Genomic DNA, 27,738 nt, shown 5'->3' with positions numbered 1-27,738 from the left:
GTTGCTAAAATCCTCACGTAGTAAACACATAGAAACTTAAATAATTCACAAAAGCATCTTTGATCATTTAATGTTAGAAATCACTGCAAAAAGCTTTCTAGGCAGATCTCTCGCGAGGGAAGGACAAATAGACACGAGGGAGAAACAAATAGAAGGATATGCTGATAGGGTTATATGAAGAGGGGTGGGAGGAATCTTGTGTGGAGCATAAATGCCGGCATAGACCAGTTGGGCCGAATGGCCTGTTTCTGTGCTGTAGACTCTACGTATTTCTATGTCTCAACCTCACTCTCGCGTGCTCTCAATTACTCCAATCCCATAGTTGGAAATTTCACCTGGCCCTTTGGTGATGAGGATTTCCAGCTCCCATCGACACATTCTGTACATGTATGAGAGACACAGGCATCATGGGAGTTGTTTTCATCCTGCTCCTGTAAACTACAATACCTAAAGTACACCATGACAACCAGAAAAGGATCCCTCAACCTGGCTGGGTTCCCAGCTCCTGTTGATGTATTCTGTGCGAGCGAGATGCTTTGTCGAGATTGTAGATTCCATCCTGCTCTGGTGGTGCTAAGATACCCAGAGTGCACTTTGACAACCCATGTCACATGACAACCAGGCAGAATATTTGGAAGTAAGACTGATGTATGAATGGCGGGGTGGAAAAATCAAATAGATTATACTTTTATTTTCAGGGTTTTGTCGCCATTTGAGCCAAGTATTTGGAATGAACTTTTTTGTGTTGAAGGGGACTTGGTCGCACTGGGGTTCGGAAGGAGATGTTTGAGCCGCTCAGACATTGTGGCCAGGGTTACTGAGCCAGGCAGCCAGACCACGCCAATGACGCACCTATTCATTATATACTGATTGTCATTATTGTAGTTGGCTGATTGAATCCATTCTTCTCAGATTAGTTTTCAATCATAAGGTTAATATCGTTTTACATCCCTTGACCTATTTACACATTAAAAAGCAATAGTAATGCACCAAAAAGGTTGTAGATTTTCTGTTTCCTAATACCGCCTTTCTAACTTTTAAGCGAACAGTTTGGAAATGAATTTCTTTAATCTATATCAAATTATTTTTCTTCGTACATAAAAAGGAATTTAAAATACCTTTTTTATTACATCAAAATTGTAGGCCTGACCTACAAGTAAATAAAATCATTAGACGGGCATTGGAAGCTCCATTGCAAAGCTAGCTCAGCTGAAGTAGTTGACATTGGATTCCATTGACGTCAAACCATGCTCACTTAAAATTCATGAGCAAGAACATGTTTTGTATTCTGCAGTAAATGTGCGACTTTAACGACCTGGTTCTGTGATGAAAATCATTATTGAAAACTGACTATGCAAAAATTTGCTTGTAATTACTTTTTAATGTTTTTTAACATAAAACTTATTTGACAAATATTTAGAGTTTATTGCATTGCCAGCATAGGTGTTTATTTCTGTGAAACACATTGAAAAATAGGTTTTAAAACAGATTTGTAAATAGTCTTCCATGTAATTTCAAGGGAAAAGGGCAAGATAAAATATGCTGCTCATTGTGGTTTAGTTACATTTGAATGAATGTTCAGCACTGGTTTTGAAAGTAGTATGCAAGTAAGGATCATTTATATTTGGACAGTTACCAGAAGGAGTCTGTAAACCATACTGTACAGGGTCAGGTTTCAGAGTTTGGTACAGAGTGAATGCTATCAGTTGTTACAACTGTACGGTCTTGCTTTGAAAAGTAGTGTATTAACATGGCTTGTTTTTGAATGCAGATTCTGACTCTGTGGACTCTTTGAGTGGATTTGAAACTATAACAAGCCATTCAGCTGAGGAAGTACCTTTGAACTGTAGCAATACCGAAAGGTCAAATATGTCTAAGGAGGAAAATCATGGCAGCAAGCAGCCTCAGGCCAATGGCATCAAAAAATACAGGTGAGCCAAGGAGCCAAATATTGAAGAACATAGCTTGTTAGATATAACTGTAATTGTACCTAGAGCTCCCACATGGTTTAAGATGCCCTCCAGCCGAGCCATGCAAGGTTTAGTACAGAGAATTTGAATAAAAATGTTGAGAAAATTGTACTTTATAATCTGCTTCAGATATGTTAACATCTATGGAAGCAAAAGACTTGGTCCCTCATTACTTTTTCAGTTTTAAAAGCACATGCCTCTACTTTTATAGACTATGGTAAACATGTTATGCAAACGTGTATTAATAAGCTATCCCAGAAAAATAGGCAGAGCTATATTTTTTTTTAAAAAAGCTCTGAACTGTAGCAATGCCGAAAGGTCAGATGTGTCTGAGGATGAAAAGTGTTTCGAGGATCATTTTTTTTTAAACTTGTGAAATGTTTGATGTCAAGGTACCACTGCAGTATAGAGGGCTGAAATAATCTTTATTTCATCCCAAGCGTGTATTCTTAATTTCTCCCATCATTTGATTTTGCATTTTAAAAAAAAATTGCAGTCATTTAATCTATCTGATGTTGAAGATATGAATGTTTAATACATAAGCCAATGGGCCAAATAGACAAGTTGAGTTGAGAATATTTTCTGCAATATGTTGGCCAAGAAAAAATGTTTAAATATAATGGATTTAAATAGTGCAAATGCATTTTCTTTTATCTTGTAGCGTATTTGAAAGACTAAATTTGATCACAGGGCCTAAATTTTAATGAACTGTAAGGGATACTCAGTTCTCTAGTATCATCAACAGTGTTCATTCTCTTGGTGATCTGATTACCTCACAATTGCTTGGTACGGTGTGATTTTTGATTATAGTACGTAGATGTTTAACTTTAATAGTTGTAAACATTTATTGCACTTTCAATGGATAAATCATTACATTAAGATGTTCTGTCTCTCCCTTGCTCTTGGTCACCATAGAATATTTTAGATAAGTGACATGGTTTTACTGGTATGGATTGATTTCAAAATGATACAATATAATTAATCCAAGTTATTTTCTGTATTGGCAAAATTGATTGCTTACATTGTTAATTAGGAAAGTGTATAGTACAGAGCAGACTCCACCAGTATTGTTATGTGGCGCACACAAATCATTAATCAAATTAGAATACTGGAAATTGATTTTTTAAATGTATATTGATGAATTTTTACACTGAACAAGGTGTGGGTTGTCACTGCTAGAATATGGAGCACTTCTACTTCTAGTACCTACTTTCCGTCTCAACTGCTACTGGGTCATGTATACCTTGAGCATATGCATAATAAAACTCCTTGTTCGCTCCTTACACAATATATTTTACCTCACACTAAGAAGAGGACCCCCTTCTGTACTAATGTGAACTTCTGCACCATTTTACCAGCCATCTATATGGCTTCTGGGTAAACGTTGCTAATTTGTGTCAAACTTTGGGCAGATTGCTGGTGTGTGGGCACATTCAGTGCAAGTTGGGTTGAGACTCACTTCATGTAGAGCCCTTACAATTAGCTGAGACAAGAGATCTTTATCCCATCTGTGTGAGCTGATTTTGACTCCAGGTCCCAAATGTAGAAGGACAATGTGCTAACCCCTCTGTGACTCCTATTCTCAAATTCTTGTCCTTGTTTTCAAATCCCTCCATGGCCTCGCCCCCTCCCTATCTCTGCCAGCCCTACAACCCTCTGAGATCTCTGCACTCCTCCAATTCTGGCCTCTTGTGCATCACCAATTTTCATCGCTCCATCATTGGCGGCCTTGCCTTCAGCTGCCTAGACCCTAAGCTCTGGAATTCCCTCCCTAAATCTCTACCTCTCCTTCTTAAAGCTTACCTTTTTGACCAAGCTTGACCTGTCCTAATATCTCATGTGGCTCAGTGTCAAATTTTGTTTGATAATGCACCTGTGAAGTGTCTTGAGACGTTTTACTATGTTAATGGTGCTGTATAAATGCAAGTTGCTGCTGTAACATGTTGCATTTTTATGAATTTGTAACTATAGAAGACTGCCAAACATGAGAGCAGAATTATGTTACACGTTTAATAAGGTAGATTACAGAATTCAAGAAAGAATGAATGTTCATTGCTACAAGTACAACAGTTTGCAATTAAATAAGATGTTTTAATGTCCTGAAATACCCCAAAGCTCACCACAAGTTGGATCAGACATCAAGCAGGAGTTGGGAGAAGAGTTGGGTGAGTCGACTGAAGATGACATTAAAGATGTAGGTTTTGGGGAAAGATGTAGCAGGGCACGGGTTGATAGAGCGAGTTCAAGGGCAGAATGGCTGAAGGCTGTGCTGCGATGATAGAGCAGATGGTAATGGAGGGAGGGAGTAAAAATGTAGAGTGGGTCAGGATAAGGAGAGTTTAGGGTGTGAGCTGGGACACGAGGCTGGAGGAGATTGCAGTGATATAGTGGAGTAAGGCCATAGAGGGATTTGTAAAAGAGGATGAGGATTTTGTAATTTGTGCGCTTAGGGCAACAGAGCCAGTGAAGGTCAGTAAGGACAGGGTGATGGGCAGACAAGACTTTAGTATGGGATAGGATGGCAGAGTTCAGGAAGATTTGGAGTTTGTATAGGGTTCATCTTAGGAAGTTGGTGAGGAGAAAATTCAAGACGTTGAACCTGGGGAAGGGATGGATGAGGCTGTGCAGAGATGAAGGCAACTGATATCAGGAGGTGGAAGTAAGCAGTCTTGGTAACTGGATATAATGTGTTGTGCTCAACTCTAAGGTCACACAGGATGCCAAGGCTTTGCACCATCTGCTCCTGCCTGGGCGTGTAGCTAGGAAGTGGGATGGAAGGTAGTAAGTTTCTGATGGGAGCCAAAGGTGGCGGCGGCTTTGGTGTTGGCAGTCGTAAGTTGGAAAAAGTTGTGACTTGATGCTGCATTGGCAGTTGGGCAGCACCAAGTATAAACCTGGATTAAATGCTCAAGTCCTGAACTCTGGCTTGAACCCACAACTGTGAGACTCATGCAAGAGTGCTAGGAACTGCGCCAAGCTAACACTTCATGATGGAGCATGCTAGTAAACAGCACAATATTTTAGGCTTCTGGGCTAAAGTGGCCAAAAAATGTTCATCCTCAAATGAGATTATTCATTCTCACAATGGGAATGGAAGGGATAGAGTCCATTGTGGCCCCCCTTCCCCCCCCCCCCCGCCCCACCCTGGAATTTTGGCCTTTTTGTGTGGAAAGGACCCCAGATGTTTAGGACACAAGTATGAGCAATATGTGCTGTGGCAGGTAAAAGATGTGGAGCTGACCCTTTTGGAGAAGTAACTTATGAACATACGAATTAAGAGCAGGAGTAGGCCATTCGGCCCCTTGAGCCTGCTCTGCCATTTGATAAGATCATGGCTGATCTGATTGCGACCTCAACCCTACTTTCCCGTCTACCCACTATATCCTTTGACTCCCTTGTTAATCAGGAATCGATCTAACTCCGCCTTAAAAATATTCAATGACCCTGCCTCTAGCGCTCTCTGGGGAAGGGATTCCACAGACTCACGACCCTCAGAGAAAAAATTTCTCCTCATCTCCGTCTTAAATGGGAGGCCGCTTATTTTTAAACTGTGGCCTCTAGTTCTAGTCTCTTCCACAAGGGGTAACATCCTCTCAGCATCTACCCCTTCTCGTCCCCTTTGGATCTTATATGTTTCAATAACATCACCTCTCATTCTTCTAAACTCCAGTGTATACAGGCCCAACTTGTCCAACCTTTCCTCATAAGATAACCCCCTCATCCCAGGAATCAGTTGAGTGAACCTTATCTGAAGGAGACCAAAACTGCACACAGTATTCTAGATGTGGTCTCACCAATGCCCTGTACAACTGTAGCAAAACATCTCTACTTTTATATTCCATTCCCCTTGCAATAAATGACAACATTCCATTTGCCTTCCTAATCACTTGCTGTACCTGCATACTAACTTTTTGTGATTCATGTACTAGGACACCCAGATCCCTCTGTACCTTAGAGTTCTGCAATCTCTCTCCATTTAAATAATATACTGCTTTTTTTATTCCTCCTGCCAAAATGGACAAGTTCACACTTTCTCACATTATACTCCATCTGCCAAATTTTTGCCACTCACTTAACTATCTATATCCCTTTGCAGACTCCTTGGGCTCGATTTTGGTGGCGGGTTTCCAGCGGGGGGGCCCGGAAAAATCCTGATATCCGGTCACGTGACCGGATCGCGACGAAATCCCGGCCACTTCCGGGTACCGCGCTGACGTGCGGGGCTGCGCGCGCAAGCCCCGCTGGTGGGAATCCCGCAGGCAATTAAAGCCAGCGGGGTTCCACTTGAGAGTACTTACCTTGCTTGTTGAGGTCAGTTAATGAGCTGAATCAGCTGTCAAAAGAGGAAGTGTGGGATTTTAGGTTCAAGGCAGTGAGCTTCACACACTGGGGGAAACAGTCTCTCTCCAACCAGGCGTGTTGCAGCCAGCAGCCTGTGGCAGGTGCCAAGGTGCACTCCACGGGGGACAGCCCTCACCCACGCAGGAGGCCACCGCGTCACATAGGGCAACCCCTGCCCCCCACCACCCCCCGCCAAGCCAGAGGACAGACCGACACGAAACCGCAGCCCCAGTCCGAGGAACCACCCACCTACCCTGCACAACCCCTCAGACCAACACCTGCCAGATGGGTGGTGTGTGGACACCCTCGGAGGACGAAGAGCATGACCAGCCCCAGCAGCCTCGCAGTCCACGCCGTCCGCCGCAGAGACGTGGATCCCCCCAACACAGTGTTGTTGCACGCCCACCTGCACAGCAGGAGGGAGGGCTACCGCAGAGAGAGACGCATCGCAGAGGGCACTACCCTCGCCACAGGGTCCACAGACCGAGGCGCAGCTCCCCGGACCTCTCCGAGCAGCAGTGCACAGGGAGGCGCAAATTCGCTCGACATGTAGTCGTGGAGTTCTGCAGGCTCTTTCATGCCGAGCTGCTCCTGGCTGGCCCCAGCACCAACTGCTTACCTGTCGCTGTCAAAGTCACCACTGCCCTCCACACCTTCTCCTCCGCATCCGTCCAGGGTGCAGCCGGCTACACCGCCGATGTCTCTCAGTCGTCTGCGCGGACGAGCCCTGCAAATACACCTGCACCTACTCTGCAGTAACACGATGGGTGGCATCAGTGGTGGGTCCTCATAGTGATACCCAGGAGCGGGCATTATTGGACACAACGGACAGGATTTGCGGAGACATGGCAGTGGTGGTGTCAATATAATGTGTGCTGTTTGTTGCTCTGAAATTCAATATAGGTAACACCCATGACAAACCCTCAGACACCCTTGTGCACCCCCTTCATGCTCACGACACGTTTGCCTTACGCTGCCTACTGCACATATGTGATGCATGCCCTGTGGCTGCAGCACAGGTGGTGGCAGGTTGAGTGAGGCTGGCCATGAGGGAGATGCACGAGAGGGTGAGTATGGGATGGAGCAATGAGATTGTATGAGGATTGGGTTGCGTGTTAGTGGCAGGATGAGTACTGGCGAGGTGAGTAGGTGGAGGTAAGATGAGGATGGGGTTTGAGTGGGTATGAAGGGTGATATTACAGAATAGTGTTGGCGGTGCCGAAGGAGATGTGGGGTGGGGGCAGTGTTGTGGCAGACGGAGTGTAGGGGAAAGACTTCGTGTTCTCACTGCGGCTGACCTACTGCGGTCATTGCAGCGCCTCCTGCACTGTAAGCAGGTGGGCCATATGTTGGTGGCGCAGGTGACCCCCTCTGCCACCTCGAGCCAGGCCTTCTTGGTGGCAGAGGCAGGCCGCTTCCTCCCGCCCGCCGGGTGGAAGATCTGTATCCTCCCCCTCCTCCTCACCCCATCTGATACCTGGGGTGAGGCATCATTAAACTGGGAGCTGCCTTCCCCCTGGGCTGCTCCATGCTGCAATTTGTTCCATTGGTTGCAGCATCTGTCAGTGGAGGACTGCCCCTTTAACTAGAGAGCCTCCAGCTGACAGATTGTACTGCGCATGCGCAGCCCGCCCGACGCGCAGGCCAGCGCCGTGGACCCCGGAGGAGCAGGTAATTGATTCCTATTAGTGGGTTGCCTGCTACGATCGCGCGGGCAACCCACTAATTTCGCCGAGCGTGTTGACCACGCTCCCGGAGGACCACGCGCTGGGAACCCGCAGGCCTGCTAAATTCGAGCCCCTTGTGTTCGCTTCACGACTTACTTTCCTACCTACCTTTGTGTCATCAGCAAATTTAGCAACCATACATTCGGTCCCTTCATCCAAGTCATTGACATAGATTGTAAATAGTTGAGGCCCAAGCACTGACCCCTGTGGCGTGGCACTCCACTCCTTACATCTTGCCAACCTGAAAATGACCCATTTATGCCTACTCTCTGTTTCCTGTTAGCTTTCCAATCCTTTATCCATGCTAATATGTTACCCCCTACACCATGAGCTCTTATTTTGTGTAGTAGCCTTTGATGTGGCACCTTGTCAAAAGCCTTCTGGAAATCCAAGTACACCACATCCACAGGATCCCCTTTATCCACATTGCTTGTTACTTCCTCAAAGAACTCTAATAAATTAGTCAAGCACGATTTCCCTTTCACAAAGCCCTGTTGACTCTGCCTGATTGCATTGAGATTTTCTAAGTGTCCTGCTATAACCTCCTTAATAATAGATTCTAGCATTTTCCCTATGACAGATGTTAAGCTAACTGGCCTGTAGTTTCCTGCTTTCTGTCTCCCTCCTTTCTTGAATAGAGGCGTTACATTTGCTATTTTCCAATCTGATGGGACGCTTCCAGAATCTAGGGAATTTTGGAGAATTAATACCAATGCATCTATTATCTCTGCAGCCACTTCTTTTAAGACCCTAGGATGAAGTCCGTCAGGACCTGGGGACTTGTCAGCTTTTCGTTCTAATTTTTTTCAGAACCCTTTCCCTGGTGATTGTAAATATTTTAAGTTCCTCCCTCCCTTTCACCTCTTGATTCACAATTATTTCTGGCATGTTATTTGTATCCTCTACAGTGAAGACAGACGCAAAATATCTGTTCAATTCATCCGCCGTTTCCTTGTTCTCCCTTATTAATTCCCCAGACTCATTATCCAGAGGACCAACGCTCACTTTACTTACTCTTTTCCTTTTTAAATACCTGTAGAAACTCTTACACTGTTACTCTTAAACTGTTTTTATATTTCTAGCTAGCTTTCTCTCGTACTCTAATTTCTCCCTCCTTATTATTCTTTTAGCCATTCTTCGCTGTTTTTTATATTCTGTCCAATCTTCTGACCTGCCACTAATCTTTGCTGATCATTTGGGTTATCTGAATTACTGGGACCTGGGGAAGAATGCGTCTTGCAGAAAGTGATCCCTTATTGAGAAAATACTATTCCTCACCTAATGAGGAGAAAAACCATCCTTCCTGCTATCTTAATACTGGAATTTCTCCATAAAAGAATATTCAAAAAAAAGTTTAGTGTTTTGTTTTCTCCTTATTATAGTTGTGGCTTTGATTATTTCAACCAGAGACTTCAGAAATGACTGCCACCAGCCACCCCAGTGGTCTCAATAGATTCTGTGAGCCATCCTTGGGACTCTTTTTGCACTGGGTGCATCTGAAATATGCTCTGTGACAAAATAGAATGTTTCTTAGTTACCTCATTTAAAATGGAGGCAGTTCCCATCCTAGGCTTAAAATGGAGGACTGCAGATGGCCAGCCTCCAAGGATAGACAGATTATTTTTGATATAAAGGCTCACCTTTGGCAATGGCGTGTTTAAAATACTAATTAATTGCAAGGTGTGGGTAGCCGAGCATACACTCTTTAGACCATTGATTTTTCTGAGATCCTACTTTAATGATTTACAGCAATTAGCTCTTGTAATACTATATTTTAATCTCCAGAAAAATATTTTGAATGTGCTGCTGTCGCTGTACAAAACAGTATTGACACCTTGATATTCAGTTTAATTCAACTTGATGAGCAATCCTATCTTCAAAGAGAAAAATATGCTTTAAAAATAGCACTTTCCACAATTCAACTTTTTTTTCATTCTGAACATCTCAAAAGAAAAATGTACATTTAAATAACTCCCTTCAATTCGTTGTGCCATCCCAAAGCACGTCACAGTCAATGAAGTACTTTTGAATATTGCTACTGTTGTAACATAGGCTACTTGAGGGTCAATTTGCACACCACAATTATCTTTTTTTAGTGGTGTTGGCTGAGGAATATACGTTGGCCTGGATACCAAGAGAACACTCTTGCTCTTCGAATAGTGTCATGAGATATGATTTAATATCTCATCGAAAAACAGCACCTCTGACAGTGTAGCACTCCTTATGGGTGTCATGTGTGCCTCTGAGTCAGAAGGTTGTGGGTCCCACTCCAGAGACGTGAGCACAAAATCGAAGGTGACACTCCCAGCGCAGTACTGAGGGAGTGCTGCACTGTTGGAGGTGGCGTCTTTTTCGATGAGATGTTAAACCATGGCTCCGCTTTGTCTGCCCTCTCAGGTGGACTTAAAAATTCCCATGGCACTATTTCGAAGAGGAGCAGGGGAGTTCTCCCCAGTGTGCTGGGAGAGAGTTCCATACTTCTACCACCTTTTGCGGAAGAAGTGTTTCCTAACTTCTCTCCTGAATGGCCTGGTTCTGATTTTTGCGGTTATGTCCCCCTGTCCTAGACTCCCCCTACCAGCGGTCAAGGTTTCTCTTAAAAAAATAAAAAAAAATTCTTTTAAAATCCTCAATTAAATCACTCCTAAACCTTCTCTATTCTAGGGAATACAAGCTTAGTTTATGTAATCCGTCCTCATATTTTAACCCTTGGATCCCTGGTAACATTCTGGTGAATCTGCGCTGCACTCCTTCCAAGGCCAATATATCCTTTCTGAGGTGTGGTGCCCAGAACTGTACACGTCCTCCAACTGTGGTCTAACCAGGACTTTGTATAGTTGTAGCAAAACTTCCTCCCCTTTATATTCTAACCCTCTAGTCGTAAAGGCTAACATTCCATTAGCCTTTTTGATTAATTTTTGTACCTGACAATTACATTTTAGTGATCTGTGTACATGGACCCCTAAATCTCTTTGGACCTCCGCTGTTCCTAGCTTTTCACCATTTTAAAAAAAAACTCGGATCTATCCTTTTTTGGACCAAGATCGATGACCTCACATTTACCCACGTTGAAATCCGTCTGCTACAGTTTTGCCCACTCACTTAATCTATCAATGTCTGCTTATAATTTTATGCTTCTGTCTACACTACTTATTATGCGACCAGTCTTTGTGTCATTGGCAAACTTGGATATATGACTCTCTATTGTGTTATCTAAGTCATTAATAAATATAGTGAATAGTTGAGGTCCCAGCACAGCTCCTTGTGGGACACCACTAGTCACTTCCTTCCAATTTGAGGACATACATAAATCTTTGAAGGCGGCAGGACAAGTTGAGAAGGCGGTTAAAAAAGCATATGGGATTTTGGGCTTTATTAATCGAGGTATAGAGTACAAAAGCAAGGAAATTATGCTAAACCTTTATAAAACACTGGTTAGGCCTCAGCTGGAGTATTGTGTCCAATTCTGGGCACCACACTTTAGGAAGAATGACAAGGGCTTAGCGTGCAGAAGAGATTTACTAGAATGGTATCAGGAATGAGGGACTTTAGTTATGTGGAGAGATTGGAAAAGCTGGGTTGTTCTCCTTAGAACAGAGAAGGTTAAGGGGAAATTTAATAGAGGTGTTCAAAATCACGAAGGGTTTTGATAGAGTAAATAAGGAGAAACCGTTTCCACTGGCAGAAGGTGATCGGCAAAAGAACCAGAGGTGACACAAGGAAACATTTTTTTACGCAGTGAGTTGTAGTGATCTGGAATGCACTACCTGAAAGGATGGTGGAAGCAAATTCAATAGTAACTTTCAAAAGGAAATTAGATAACTACTTGAAGTGAAAAAATTTACAGGGCTATGGGGAAAGAGCATGGGAATGGGACTAATTGGATAGCTGTTTCAAAGAGCCAACACAGGCATGATGGGCCGAATGACGATCTCCTGTGTTGTACCTAATATGATACCTATTATCCCTTCTCTCTGTCTTCTACTGCCTAACCAATCTCCTGGTAAAAGGTGCTACATAAATGCAAATCTTTTTTCCCTCAGTGCTGTACTGAAATGTTAGCCTAGATTAATTAGACAAATAATAATATTGAGTAATGAGGGCTGGAATCTAGCAGACCTTCAGGAGATGCAGCATTCATCTGCACAAATTACAGTTTTATATCCATAGTCACTCTCCCGAATGTGGAGGAAGCCCAAATTGTTTTTGCCATTGGCTCTCGTATAACAAGGCGGAAGGATGGGGACTTTCCCCATTTGACATTTTTCCTAAAGCTGAAGGACCAGGAGAGAAGTCTGTCTGGAAGAATTTCTATGACGAAACACCGACCAAATAATCTGATTTGTTGTACAAAAGGTCTACCAAACTCTGATTTCCCCAACGGTCTGTTTTAAAAATTCCTACTCTATCCTGTCTTTCTGTATTCAGGGGGATTTGTTGTAGCTGAGGGATACGTAACAGTACCTTGTGGGCATAAACCTGCTCCTCCTGAAGGCCACAAAACATTTGAATAGGTTCAAAAATAAATGTTTTTAACAAAAACAGGAAATGTTGGAAACACTCGGCAGCTTAGTCAGCATCTGAGAAGAGAGCAGGCAAATTAAAATTTCGGGTGTAACCCTTTATCAGAACTGGGGAAAAATACAGACCAGCAGATTTTAAAAGAGAATCGGGAGGAGAAAATACATGCACGCAAATGAGGAAGTAAAATGCTTAAGGAAAACAGGAGATGGTTAAATGGCTGAAATAATATCAGTATGAGATGATAAGAAATATTAAAAAGAAGTTAGACATTTAACAGATGCAGAACAGTTGAATAATTGTGGCAGTTGCCTCCAGCTTCTATAACTGTTGTACCAGCAATATGCCTACTTTTGTAGCTGTGAAACGTTGCGGGACGTTTTACTATGTTAAAGGTGCTATATAAATGCAAGTTATTGTTTTGTCTCCTTGCATATACTTGCTTGTGATATGTTTCAGTGGCAAAGCTGGATGCAAATATTTTTTGTGGTAAAATTGAACTTTATTGCGTGTGTACCATATCTTTATTTAGGTGGCTGGCGCTTTCTCTAGTGGTGTCTATTCCTCCTTAATAGAGCATTTTTATGCTGGAAATATTCTTTCTTATAAATTGCCAATTCTAAATTCTGGGCCCCATTAAGATAGGTTTTGCTGTCTGCCACAAAAACGTGGAGGATATTTCAGGAATGAATTCTTGCTAAGTAACTAACACTTGCTTGACAATCTTGATCATATTTTGATAACAAGATGTGTAAAATCTCTAGCACTTTAAAACGTCATAGCAGGAACATAAGAAATCTCTTCTAGTGCGAACCATCCGAAACTCCCTGCAAAAGAGAAGTCTGCACAGTTATATGGTCCACACTGGCATGATCCCTGTATGGTGGGAAGTGCTATAGCTATTTTCCTGGAGAATGGCCAGATGCCATATGTCCAAGCAAGCCTGTGTAACTAAAAGCATAGACCCAATAACTTTTTTTTGTTGATTCATTCCTGTTGTCAAGCAATTCCTATGGAATTGAAATCCTCACCAGTGTTGCCATCCAGAAAATCCCAAGAAATGGGCCTAACACTGATACCACTTCTGTGAAAGTTGGAGCATGCAAATAATGACTGTTCCCTGATGGTTCAGTGGGTGAATGTATTAAGCCTAAGTTGAATCCTTGGCCTGTAGCATGATAGCTGATCTCACCTTGAGCCGTAGTGAGCTGCAGCAATTGCCACAATACCCAGATGTTGAGGAAAGGGAAACAGACGAGTCTGCTGCTACTAATTGCTTTCAATGTATAGATGTTCTGACCACAGGATTGGGCCCCATTATTATGAGGCCCATTGTTGAATAGACTGCTGATGCCCACTGTCGAGGTAGCTTATGAGGCATGGCCATTGGAAAAGGTGCTTGAGGGTCACTGGCACTTAGAGGAGGAATGCAGAGAATTGGAGGAGGAAAGTAGATTAGATTATATATTTTGACAGTATTAAAATTATGCAAACCAGTTTTCATAGGCAGACATAGGTATGAGGACAGATGTAGGTTATCTCAGTTCACATTTGACAGTTTCTCTTTTAATTTGAGAGATCAGATATTCAAAATGTGGGAGTCCCAGTAACACTCTTTCCAGATACACTAGTATGTTTCTGTCCAAAAATGAGCTGTTGGAAAAATGTCATGTGAAGCTTAAAAATCTGAGGAGCTAAGGGACTGAAATCTCAGAAGGGACAGGTTGATATTCCTGAAAGAAGAGAAACACTATGTATTTAAAAGTTATCTACAGAACCTTACTTTAGCTCTTAGAGTTGCAATGTTTTCTTTTATCAAAAGGCATTCCACAGTAAATATATAACTATTATCACTTGGATCATACTTTGCATGATAAATTTGCCTCATTTTTTAAACTTTAAACCAGGCCTTCTGTGGTGCTCTGCAACTTTCAAAATCTGAAGTGAGATCTTATGGAGGCATAAGATAGCCAATATCTCAAAGCATTTACCAAACAGGGTTTGCTGTTTGTTACCTGGGTGCGTTCCCAAAAGCTTACGTAGACTTCAAGGCAAGGATAGATATTATTGATGGCTTTGGAAATTGACACTCAAGGTTAGGAAAGGCCAGAAATGCAACATAAATCATGAACAAAAAATAGCTTAGTGAAATGCTGGAGTGTTTGATACACTGCATTTGCTTATCATTTGTTTAGTCATGTGACCTCCCTAGAAGATTTACTGGGATCAAGTCTAATACACTAAACTTAACAGTAGTGAATGCAACTTTACAATATAGTAGCAGTGTTAATTAATCACTTGCATGCTGTTTAGCTCATCTGTGCAAAATAAGTTATATGGAAAAGTTATTTTATTTGATTCTTGTCAGTTTTGGTTTATTACCCTTCAATTAGGACAAGTTGATTTTAATTTCTTTTAATCAATATTGGATTGGTTTCTACGGTAAAAGTGATAATACGGGCCCATTTCTCAAAAATGATATTAAAAGGACCACAACGAACAAAATGCCTATTTCATAGAATCATAGAATTGTTACAGTACAGAGGGAAGCCATTCGACCCATCGAGCCCATGCCGGCTCTTTGTAAGAACAATCCAGTTAGTCCCATTGCCCCGCGCTTTCCCCGTAGCCCTGCAAATTTTTTCCCTTCAAGTATTTAGCCAGTTCCTTTTTGAAAGCTATGATCGAATTACTCACTGCGTTAAAAAAAAGTTTCTCCTCATGTTGCCTTTGGTTCTTTTCCTAATCACCTTAAATCTGTGTCCTCTGGTTCTCGACCCTTCTGCCAATGGGAACAGTTTCTCTTTATTTACTTTATCTAAACCCTTCATGATTTTGAACATTTCTGTCAAATCTCCTCTTAACATTCTCTGCTCTAAGAAGAACAACCCCAGCTTCACCAGTTTATACACGTAACCGAAGTTCCTTATCCTTAGAACCATTTCTAAATCTTTTCTGCACCCTCTCTTAAGGTCTTCGCATCCTTTCTAAAGTGTAGTGCCCAGAATTGGACACACTATTCCAGCTGTGACCGAACCAGTGTTTTATCAAGGTTCAACATAACTTTCTTGCTTTTGTACTCTGTCTCTATTAATAAAGTCCAAGGTCCCGTATGCTTTTTTAACCGCTTTCTTAACCTGTCCTGCCACCGTCAAAGATTGGTGCACATATACCCGCAGGTTTCTCTGTTCCTGCACCCCCTTTAGAATTTTACCATTTAGTTTATATTGACTCTCCTCATTCTTCCTGCCAAAATGTATCACTTCGCACTTCTCTGCATTAAATTTCATCTGCCATGTTGTCCACCCATTCCACCAGCCCATCTATGTCCTCTTGAAGTCTATTACTATCCTCCTCACTGTTTACTACACTTCCAAGTTTTGTCATCTGCAGATTTTGAAATTGTGCCTTGTACACCCAAGTCCAAGTCATTAAAATATACATATATTTAAAAAAAAGCAATGGTCCTAGTATCGACCCCTGGGGAACACCACTTTATACCTTCCTCAAGTCTGAAAAACAACCGGTCACCACTACTCTCTGTTTCTTGTCACATAGCCAATTAGTATCCATGCTGCCACTGTCCCTTTTATTCCATAGGCTTCAATTTTGCTGACAAGCCTATTATGTGGCACTTTATCAACTGCTTTGCCTTCATCAACCCTCTCTGTTACCTCATGAAAAAAACTCAATCAAGTTAGTTAAACATGATTTGCCTTTAACAAATCTGTGCTGTCTTTTATTAATCCATACTTGTCCAAGTGACTACTAATTTTGTCCCAGATTATCATTTCTAAAAGCTTCCCCACCACCGTTTATTTTGCAAATACTAGCCAACATCTGTTAGCAGAAAACTGTCACTCGAAGAATTTTCCATTAATGTACTTCCAGAATAAATGAGCATTTTCTTTACTGTGTTGTTTTTCATTGTTGACACATGGATCTAGTATTGTCATTTTTAGACCAAACAGCTTTGATTGAAAGACTGATGCATTATATAAAAAAAACTTAATGGGTTCTACAAAGGTACAGTTGCTTTTTCTAAATGAGGAGTTCTTATAGAACAGGCACATTACTACTTTAGACAGAAGTTGGTAATCCAGTGGTCTGTCTCCAATACAAGTCTCAAATTGAAATAACTGGCAAATCTGGTGGACCAATATAAGTGGCTTCCAAGTCTGAACCATTCCAATTTCTTAACTTTGTCTTCCCAAGTCTTGTTTTGGATTGTCTTGGGTTACTCTGGTGTTAGTCTTGACTTTTTTTTAATCAGCTATTTCATTGCCCAGCTTTTACTTTCCAAGTTGTTTGTGCACTTCCAAATCCTTCCACTTCCTCTGTAGGTCTTTTTAATTGAGCTATGGTCAGAAGGCTACCTTGGTTCAAACTATTGCAGCAAAATATTGCCTAAAATGATGAGGAAAACCTGCTATTATATTTTAATTAAAATAAAAACTTTTTTATTTTAAATTGGTCTGTGCTACATAACACAATACAGAACCCAACTTACACAATTTAAAATGAGCTATGTTCTAATATTTACAGAATATCAATGTGTTCATTATATTGGATCTAAAGCCTTTTTTAGTGAATATATAGATGCTAATGACTTTAGGGTTCAGACTAATGATGTGGACAGTACAAAAATGCCACAAACTATCTGAATTTAGTGATCTCTGACTAAAAGGTTGGTGTAATAAACTGTTGCTGCTGTACTTGAAACTTCACATGTTTCAACCAGGTTTAGTGTTTACACCTCATGGGAAAAATCAGCATTCTCAATGCTCTATTGAATATTCTGTTGAGCAGAAAGTACAATTCTGCTGCTGCAAAGCTCGATTTCTTTTTGTTAGAAATTTTAAGAAAAATTATTTTCAGAATCCATTTCACCCTTTGAAGATTGCATCATGGCTTTTCTTCCAAGATGCGATTTTTTTAAAAGTACAGTATAAATTAAGATTTAAACCGTTTAAGGCAATCTTCAATTCTGCTTGGTGACATTTAGTCTCTGTCAGGGTAGCAATTGCAGCATTAGAGTGGACCTAGAGTAGGGAGGGGAAAACCAGCCAGGACTCCTGCTCTTAAAGGCATCCTAGTGACCGATGCAGGAAAGTGTACATTAAGCAAAGGCAGAATTAGACTGGATGTGGTATGGCACATGGTTGAATATCCTATGATGCTCGTTATTAAGGCTCACATATGAAGGATTGGATAGTTGGCTGAAGTACGAAAAGGCTGCCAGCACCTGTGGGACTGTGTCCACCTTGAGAGAGTATCTAATGAGAGAAAATTGGAGGAAGAAAAGAGAAAGATTAGTATTAGACATTTACAGCAATTGAATACAAAGACTCTACGCATTTTAAAATCTGTATAATTTGTTCAAATATCGAAAGATTAAGCCATGGTACTTAGCAGATTAACCACATTTAGAATTTTTAAGGTCAGTCTGAAAGTATCTGGGAGGTGAAATGGCCGAGTGCTTTTAGGGTTGAGTGAAGCTCTTAAACTTCGGCTTTGTAGCCTCAGTCTTCAATGTATCTTTGAATGTGTTGTGTCCTCTAGATGCTGTTTCACCACAGCAATGTAGGTAAGGTTGCAATTCAACGATATGCAGAAATTGAGCCTACAGCACCCCCCGAAACGAGAATTATTCTTCCCTTTCTGGTTAACAAGACGGTGTTAATAAATTTGCAGATTGGGTGTGTAAATGGCAAATGAATTTCAATATAGATAAGTGTGAGGTGATGCATTTTCATGTCAGGAATAAGGAGGCCACATACTCCCTGGAAAATAAGAGTCTAAATGGGGTAGAGGATCAAAGGGATCTAGGGGTACACATTTGCAAATCATTGGAAGTAGCAACACAGGTTAACAAGGCCATAAAAATGCAAACAAAGCACTGTGGTTCATTTAGAGAGGAATAGAATGGAAAAGCAGAGACGTTATGTCAAACTTATATAGAACCTTGCTTAAACCACACTTAAGAGCATTGTGCACAGTGCTAGTCTCCATTTTACAAAAAGGATATACATTGAGTTACGTCAAATCTACAGCACAAAAGCAGGCCCAACTGGCCTATGCCGGCATTTATGCTCCACGTGAGCCTCCTCCCTCCTTACTTCATCTCAACCTATCAGCATACCCTTCTATTCCTTTGTTCTTCATGTGCTTATCTAGCTTCCCCTTTAATGCATCTATGCTATTTGCCTCAAATGCTCCTTGTGGCAGCGTGTTCCACATTCTTACCACTCTTTGGGTAAAGAAGTTTCTCCAGAATTCCCAATTGGATTTATTAGTGACTATCTTTTATATTTATGACCTCTAGTTTTGGACTCCCCCACACATGGAAATATTTGTTCTACGTCGACCCTATCATAATTTTAAACACCTCCATCAGGTCACCCCTCAGCCTTCTCTTTTCTAGGGAAAAGAGCCCCAGCCTTTCCTGATAAGTATATCCTCTCAGTTCTGGTATCATCCTTGTGAATCTTTTTTGCACCTTCTTCAATGCCTCTATATCCTTTTTATAATATGGAGACCAGAACTGTGCACAGCACTCCGTGTGATAGAGGCACTGGAGAAGGTGCAAAGAAAGATTTTTTAGGATGGTACCAGAACGGAGAGGTGCTAACTTTCAGGAAAGACTGAATTGGCCTAGAAAAGAGAAGGCTGAGGGGTGACCTAATTGAGGTCTTTAAAATTATGAAGGGGTTTGATAGAATAGATGTAGAGAAGATGTTTCCACTTGTAGGGGAGTCCAAAACTAGGAGTCATAAATGTAAGATAGTCGCTAATAAATCCAATAAGGAATTCAGGAGAGTGATTTTAAAATGTGAAACTTTAGTTGAGGCGAATAGCATAAAGGGAATCTAGATTAGTACATGAGGGAGAAAGGAATAGAAGGATATGCAGATAGGTTTAAATGAAGTAGAGTGGGAGGAGGCTTGTGCGGAACATAAACATAGACATAGACAATCGGCATAGACTAGTTGGGCCGAATGGCCTGTTTCTGTGCTCTAAATTCTATGTAATATTCTGTAGTTTGAATAAGAGAACAGTGAAAGCTTTTTGATAAGTTTTTTTTGATGAATGCATTTTGGTCACTGCAGTGACCAAGTGCTGGAGATCAGTTGAGAAACAAAGTTCAAGTGCCAAAGTGGACTGCTTGTGAAGCCCAGCCCTCTCAGTGAGTAAGTTCTGTTAAGTCTAAGCTGGGCCTTTTTGCAAAGTTACCAGATGTGTGAGGCAGCAACGAGAAAGGGGCTATTTAACATCTTCAGTACTTTCATTGCTAGGATAATTTTTTTTTATGCTGATTTAAAGGAAACTCATGGTTTGACCACCTTGCTCTGTAGACCTTCAGAGATTGAGGCTCTTTGGCATAGTATCAAGGAAAAAATGGAAACCCGACCTCTGGAATATCTGTAATTTGAAACTGACTGTGTTGAAGAACAATCTGAAAATGAACTTGAAACCGATGTGCATTGTCCATGCTATAAATAATACAGGTGATGTGATGACAATTCCTGTATATTTGCAGGACAACTCTCCTGAAGTTAGCTGTTTAATATTCATCCCTATTTATTTGTGTGTATTGTTACAAATTCTAATTTATATTTATAAGCTTAAATAAATTTGTCTTGTAATAAAATACATTAAAATTAACTCAGTACCAAAATGGTTTTGTTATATATTTGTTACCCAATTTGAGTTAATTCAATATATGATTTATATAATTGAGTTTATAGTCTTTTTACAAATGTATGTCAGCGTCACATTAATATTTGAGTGCATTTATATTTGAAATACTCTTTATTTTATTAAATCTATGGTTTGTGAATCGTATTAGTTTGTGAGAACAAAGGACACGCAATATATAAACACTATTATTGTAGACTCTTTCTGTAAGGGTATCAAGGGATATGGAGCAACAGCAGGTAAATGGAGCTGAGGTACAGATCAGCCATCTAATTGAACGGTGGAACAGGCTCGAGAGGCTGAATGGCCTACGCCTAATACAGTATTTGAGTCATCTTTAAATGTCAAACTTGGCTCAGTGGTCGTACTCTCGTCCCTGAGTCAGGTGGTTATGGGTTCAAGCCCCACTCCACAACTTAAGCATATAATCTCGGCTGACAATCCAGTGCCGTACTAAGGGAGTATTGCACTGTCGGAAAATGCTGTCTTTCAGATGAAAGAAGTACATAAAAACATTAGAAATAAGAACAGGAGTATGCCACACAGCCCCTCGAACCTGCTGCTCCATTCATTAAGAACATGGCTGATGTTCTACCTGAACTCCGGTTTCCTGCCCTATCCCCATATCCCTTGATTCCCTTAGAGCCCAAAAATCTATCGATCTCAATCTTGAATATACTCAATGACTGAGCATTCACAGTGTCTGGGGGAGAGAATTCCAAAGATTCACAACCCTCTGAGTGAAGAAATTTTTCCAAATCTCGGTCCTAAATGGCCGACCCCTTATCTTGAGACTATGACCCCTAGTTCTCGACTCTCCGGCCTGGAGAAACAGTATTGCAGCATCTACCCTGTTAAGCCCCCTCAGAATTTTATACATTTCAATGAGATCACCTCTCACTCTTCTAAGCTCCAGAGAATATAGGCCCATTCTACATAATGCCTCCTCAAAGGACAACCCTCTCATCCCAGGAATCAATCTAGAGAACCTTTGTTGCACCCCCTCTAAGGCAAGTGTAACCTTAGGTAAGGAGACCAAAACTGTGCACAGTAGTCTAGGTGTGCTCTCATCAGAGCCCTTTATAATTGCAGCAAGACCTCCTTACTCTTATACTCCAACACCCTTGCAATAAATCCAATCCAGCCAATTAGCGCCCCATCTCCCTACTCTCAATCATCAGCAAAGTGACGGAAGGTGTCGTCGACAGTGCTATCAAGCGGCACTTACTCACCAATAACCTGCTCACCGATGCTCAGTTTGGGTTCCGCCAGGACCACTCGGCTCCAGACCTCATTACAGCCTTGGTCCAAACATGGATAAAAGAGCTGAATTCCAGAGGTGAGGTGAGAGTGACTGCCCTTGACATCAAGGCAGCATTTGACCGAGTGTGGCACCAAGGAGCCCTAGTAAAATTGAAGTCAATGGGAATCGGGGAAAACTCTCCAGTGGCTGGAGTCATACCTAGCACAAAGGAAGATGGTAGTGGTTGTTGGAGGTCAATCATCTCACCCCAGGACATTGCTGCAGGAGTTCCTCAGGGCAGTGTCCTGTGCCCAACCATCTTCAGCTGCTTCATCATTGACCTTCCCTCCGTCATAAGGTCAGAAATGGGGATGTTCGCTGATGATTGCACAGTGTTCAGTTCCATTCGCAACCCCTCAGATAATGAAGCAGTCCGAGCCCGTATGCAGCAAGACCTGGACAACATCCAGGCTTGGGCTGATAAGTGGCAAGTAACATTCGTGCCAGGCAATGACCATCTCCAACAAGAGAGAGTCTAACCACCTCCCCTTGACACTCAACAGCATTACCATCGCCGAATCCCCCACCATCAACATCCTGGGGGTCATCATTGACCAGAAACCTAACTGGACCAGCCACATAAATACTGTGGCTACAAGAGCAGGTCAGAGGCTGGGTATTCTGCGGCGTGTGACTCACCTCCTGACTCCCCAAAGCCTTTCCACCATCTACAAGGCACATGTCAGGAATGTGATGGAATACTATCCACTTGCCTGGATGAGTGCAGCTCCAAAAACACTCAAGAAGCTCGACACCATCCAGGACAAAGCAGTCCACTTGATTGGCACCCCATCCACCACCCTAAATATTCACTCCCTTCACCACCGGCGCACCATGGCTGCAATTTGTACCATCCATAGGATGCACTGCAGCAACTTGCCAAGGCTTCTTCGACAGCACCTCCCAAACCCGCGACCTGTACCACCTAGAAGGACAAGAGCAGCAGGCACATGGGAACAACACCACCTGCACGTTCCCGTCCAAGTCACACACCATCCTGACTTGGAAATATATCGCCGTTCCTTCATCGTCGCTGGGTCAAAATCCTAGAACTCCCTTCCTAACAGCACTGTGGGAGAACCTTCACCACACGGACTGCAGCGGTTCAAGAAGGTGGCTCTCCACCACCTTCTCAAGGGCAAATAGGTATGGGTAATAAATGCCGGCCTTGCCAGCACCGCCCACATCCCATGAACGAATTTTTAAAAAAAGGCTAACATACCATTTGCGTTCATAATTGTACCTGCATGTTAACTTTTTGTGATGTGTGCAAGGACACCCAAATTCTTCTGACTACCAACATTTCTTAGTCTCTCACCTTTTATAAAATATTCTGCTTTTCTATTCCTACTAAAGTGGATAATTTCACATTTCCCCACATTATATTCCATCTGCCACCATCTCGCCACTCAAGTAACCTGAAAATGACCCATTTATTCCTACTCTGTTTTCTGTCTGTTAACCAATCCTCAATCCATGCTAATATATTGCCCCTAACCTTGTGTGGCAACTTATTGAATACCTTTTGAAAATCCAAATATACGACATCCACTGGTTTCCCCCCTTATCCACCCTGCTAGTTACACGCTCAAAAAATTCTTGTGAAACACTATTTCCCTTTCATAAAGCCATGTTGACTCTGCCTAATCATATTATGATTTTCTAAGTGCCTTGTTACTATGTCCTTAATTATAGATTCTAGCATTTCTCCCTCTACTGATGTCAAGCTAACTAGCCTATAATTCCCTGTTTTTCCCTCATTTCTTGAATAGCAGGGTTACATTTGCTGCCTTCCAATCCACTGGGTCCATTCTAGAATCTAGGGAATTCTAGAAGATCAACACCAGTGCATCCACTATCTGCAGCCACTTCTTTTAAAACCCTAGGATGTAGGCCATCAGGTCCAGGGGACTTGTCAGCTTTTAGTCCCATGAATTTCTCCAGTACTACTTCTTTACTAATCTTAATTACTTTAAGTTTCTCACTCTTATTCGACCTTCGGTTCCCCACTATTTCAGGGGAGTTCTCCTGGTGTCCTGGCTGATATTTATTCCTTAACCAGCAGCACTCTAATAGTTTGGTTGTTTATCTCATTACTATTTGTGGGACCTAGTGCGCAAATTTGCCGCTGTGTTTCCCTACAACAGTGACTACACTTCAGAAGTAATTCATTGGTTGTAAAGCGCTTTGGGATGCCCTGAGGTTGTGAAAGGTGCTTTGTGAATGCAAGTTCTTTCTTTATCTAAATTGCATCCAATTGTACCAAATCTCAGCTTGGCTCAGTTGGTAGTCCGCTCGCTTCCAAGTTGGAAGTTGTGAGTTTAAGCCCTGCTCCAGAATTGGAGCCCATAATTTAGGTTGACAGTTCAATGCAACATTGAGGGAGTGCTGCATTGTTGGAGGTGCAGTCTTTAGGATTAGATGTTAAACACTGCTCAGGTGAATGTTAAAGATCATGTTGCACTATTTAAGTAAGAGCAGGGGGTTCATGAGGATGAGAATTCTTAAGGTGAAGGTGCACCCACAAGGCTGTTAGGTAGGGAGTTCCAGGATTTTGACCCAGCAACAATGAAGGAACGGCAAAGTATTTCTAAGTCAAGATGGTGTGTGACTTGGAGGGGGACTTGGAGGTGATGGTGTTCCCGTGCATCTGCTGCCTTTATCCTTCTGGATGGTGGAGGTCACTGGTTTGAGAGGTGCTGCTGAAGAAGCCTTGGCGAGTTGCTGCAGTGCATCCTGTCGATAGTAAGCACTGCAGCTGTGGTGCGCCAGTGGTGGAGGGACTGGATGTTTAGGCTAGTGGATGAAGTGCCGATCAAGCGGACTGCTTTGTCCTGGATGGTGTTGAGGTTCATGACTCTTGTAGATGTACTCATACAGGCAAGTGGATAGTATTCCATCACACTCCTGACTTGTGCCTTATAGTTGGTGGAGAGCTTTTGGGGAGTCGGGAGGTGAGCCACTCTCAACAGAATACCCAGCCTTTGACTTTAGTAGCCACGGCATTTATATGGCTGGTCCAGTTGAGCTTCTGGTCAGTGGTGATCCCCAAGATGTTTGATGGTGGGCGACTCGTCGATGGTAATGCTGTTGGATGTCAATGGCAGGTGGTTAGGCTCGCTTGTTGGACATGGTCATTGCCTGGCACTTGTGTAGTGTGACTGTTACCTGCCACTTATCAGCTCAAGCCTGGATGTTGTCCAGGTCTTGCTACATGCGGGCACAGACTGCTTCATTATCTGAGGAATTGCAAATGGACCTGAACACTGTTCAATCATCAGTGAACTGCCCCACTTTTGGAAGGTCATTGATGAAGCAGGTGAACATAGTTGGGCCTAGGACTTTGCCTTGAGGAACTACTGCAGTGATGTCCTGGAGCTGAGACCATGTTCGTTAGTGCCAGGTATGACTGCAGTGACTGGAGATTTTTCTCGCTGATCCCCATTGACTTCAGTTTTTTAATTACTTTTTGGTGGCACACTCGGCCAAATACTGGATAATGTCATGGGCAGCCACTCTCATCTCACCTCTGGAATTCAGCTCTTATGTCCATGGTGTAACATACCAAGGATGTAATGAGTTCAGGAGTGGAGTGGTCCTGGCAGAACCCAAACTGAGCAGCGGTGAGCAGGTTATTGGTGAGTAATTTCCGCTTGATAGTGCTGTTGATGACTCCTTCCATCACTTCGCTGATAATTGGTTATTGGCTGATAAGGTAGTAATTGGCTGGGTTGGATTTGTCCTTTTTGTGGACAGGTCACACCTGGACAATTTTGCACAATGTTGGTTAGATGTCAGTGTTGTAGCTAGGCATCTAGGGGCGCAGCTAGTTCTGGAACAGCTTAGCTCGGGCCGCAGCTAGTTCTGGAGCATAGGTCTTCAACACTACGGTAGGGGTGTTGTCGGGACCTGTAGCTTTTGCTGTGTCCAGTGCACTGTCATTTCTTGATGTCATGTGGAGTGAATCGAGTTGGCTGAATACCGGCATCTATAATGGTGGGTACCTCAGGAGGAGACGCAAAGGAATATCCACTTGCAACCTCCGGCTGAAGATGGTTGCAAATGCCTTGTCTTTTGCACTTGCATGCTGGACTCCGCCATCATTGAGGTTGTGGATGCTCGTGAAGCCTCCTCCTCCTCCCAATAGTTGCTTAATTGTCCTCCACCATTCACAACTGGATGTGGCAGGGTTGTGGAGCTTTGACTTGATCCATTGGTTATGGGATCGCTTAGCTATGTCTATAGCATGCTGCTTTTGCTGTTTGCATGCATGTAGCCCGGTGTTGTAGCTTCACTAGGTTGATATCTCATTTTCAGCTACGCTTGGTGCTGCTCCCAGCATGATCTTTTAAACTCCTTATTAAACTAGGGTTTGTTATGTGGCTTGATGGTGATGGAGAAGTGAGAGATATGCCATGATGTTACAGTTTGTTAATACAATTCTGCCACTGCTGATGGCCCACAGTGCCTCATGGATGCCCAGTTTCAAGCTGCTGGACCTCTTAATCGATACCACTTAGCACGGTGGTAGTGCCACAAAACACAATGGAAGGTGTCCTCGGTGTCAAGTCTCTACAAGGACTGTATGGTGGTCACTCTTACACCTCCTGTCATGGACAGACTTGTTAACACGCATGCATTGTACAGCAGAACCTAAACGAATATCGTTGATATGTTTGCCTGTATAAACATAATGTTTATCCCCCTTTTGTTTTAACTCTCAATGTTCATTTAATATTCATTTCAATGTATTTAGGCTTATTGACACAAATACATTATACAACAAAACGTCATGTACCTTTTAAGCCATTTAAATGCAAATTAGATTTCTTCAGAAAATAACATTTTGGGATACAGTATATGAGTAATTTGAGATGTGATCTGTGGTGAGTGTGACAGGCTTGGGAGGATAAAGGTGACTTTGGACCTATGGTTCCCAAAGCTCACCACTATTGGGGGTTTTTCTATTGTCATTTCTGGGTCTGTTTTGGACTAATTGATAGAGATTGATTGTTATGATTAGTCAGCAATTCTATTGTCATCATATCAAGCGATTACCAGGATGGCAGAAGGCGAACTAGATGGACCGTGGTCTTTTATCGTCCAGCAATTCGTATGTTCCTAATAAAAGTTGTGGTATTCCCTTCCCCCCACTCCTCCCCTTTTAACCACCTCCTCATACTCTCAAGTTCTCTAAGATTCTGGTACTTCAGACTAATTTATTCCTTGCTACTTAGTTTTCCAGCAAAATGATCCAGCATTTTTATTGGTAGACTGGTGCAAATAGATATTGGACTAGATCGAGATACATCGAAACTACAGCACAGAAACAGGCCATCTGGCCCAACTGGTCTATGCTGGTGTTTATGCTCCACATGAGCCTCCTCCCTCCCTGCTTCATCTTATCCTATCAGCATAACCTTCTGTTCCTTTCTCCCTCGTGCTTATATCTAGCTTCCCCTTAAATGCATCTGTGCTATTTGCCTCAACTACTCCTTGTGGTAGCAGGTTCCACATTCTTACCACTGTTTGGGTAAAGAAGTTTCACCTGAATTCCCTATTGGATTTATTAGCAACTATTTTATATTTATGATCTCTAGTTTTGGATTCCCCTACAAATGGAATCATTTTCTCTACATCTACCCTATCAAACCCTTTTGTTATCTTAAAGACCTCTATCAAGTCACCCCTCAGCCTTTTCTGGAGAAAAGAGCCCCAGCCTGTTCAGCCTTTCCTGATAAGGATAGCCTCTCATTTCTGGTATCATCCTTGTGAACCTTTTTTGTACCCTCTCCAATGTCTCTATCAATATATATTCATTGTGTTGAAATGCAGTATTTGTAAACAATTAATTACTAATTATTGTACTTATAATTGTAAATAAATTTGATAAACAATTAATGATCACACATTACAAAAGCAGCCTGCTTCATCTGTATAATAACCAGAATGACCTGTTCTGAGGAGAAGACTATTGATTTTCTGAGTTATAAAATAACTCCATTCTAGAATGATCATAAAAGCTAAAAATTTTCTTTGCTTTTCTTATTTACTTTAGAACAAGTTTGCCAGCTCCAATGTTTTCAAGAAATGATTTTAGTATTTGGAGTATACTACGTAAATGCATTGGAATGGTGAGTAAATTGGGTACTCTTGTGTTTCATTTCTAGATATGTGA

At 42.1% G+C, this 27,738-nt stretch overlaps 1 protein-coding gene across 5 annotated transcripts in view; it reads left to right on the top strand.

Annotated features, from left to right (window-relative positions):
• osbpl1a (oxysterol binding protein-like 1A) overlaps positions 1-27,738 on the top strand; it is a 227,455-nt gene that overhangs the window by 149,393 nt on the left and 50,324 nt on the right. For all 5 annotated transcript variants that reach the window (XM_067977748.1, XM_067977744.1, XM_067977740.1 and 2 more), the window contains 2 exons: positions 1,772-1,931; positions 27,619-27,694. In XM_067977748.1, the coding sequence (XP_067833849.1) occupies positions 1,772-1,931; positions 27,619-27,694 (236 nt within the window). The remainder of the gene's footprint in view (positions 1-1,771; positions 1,932-27,618; positions 27,695-27,738) is intronic.

Source organism: Heptranchias perlo, chromosome 3 (genome assembly GCF_035084215.1).
Source record: "Heptranchias perlo isolate sHepPer1 chromosome 3, sHepPer1.hap1, whole genome shotgun sequence".
In the NCBI taxonomy this organism is placed as follows: domain Eukaryota; kingdom Metazoa; phylum Chordata; class Chondrichthyes; order Hexanchiformes; family Hexanchidae; genus Heptranchias; species Heptranchias perlo.
This window is presented reverse-complemented; position numbering and strand designations above follow the sequence as displayed.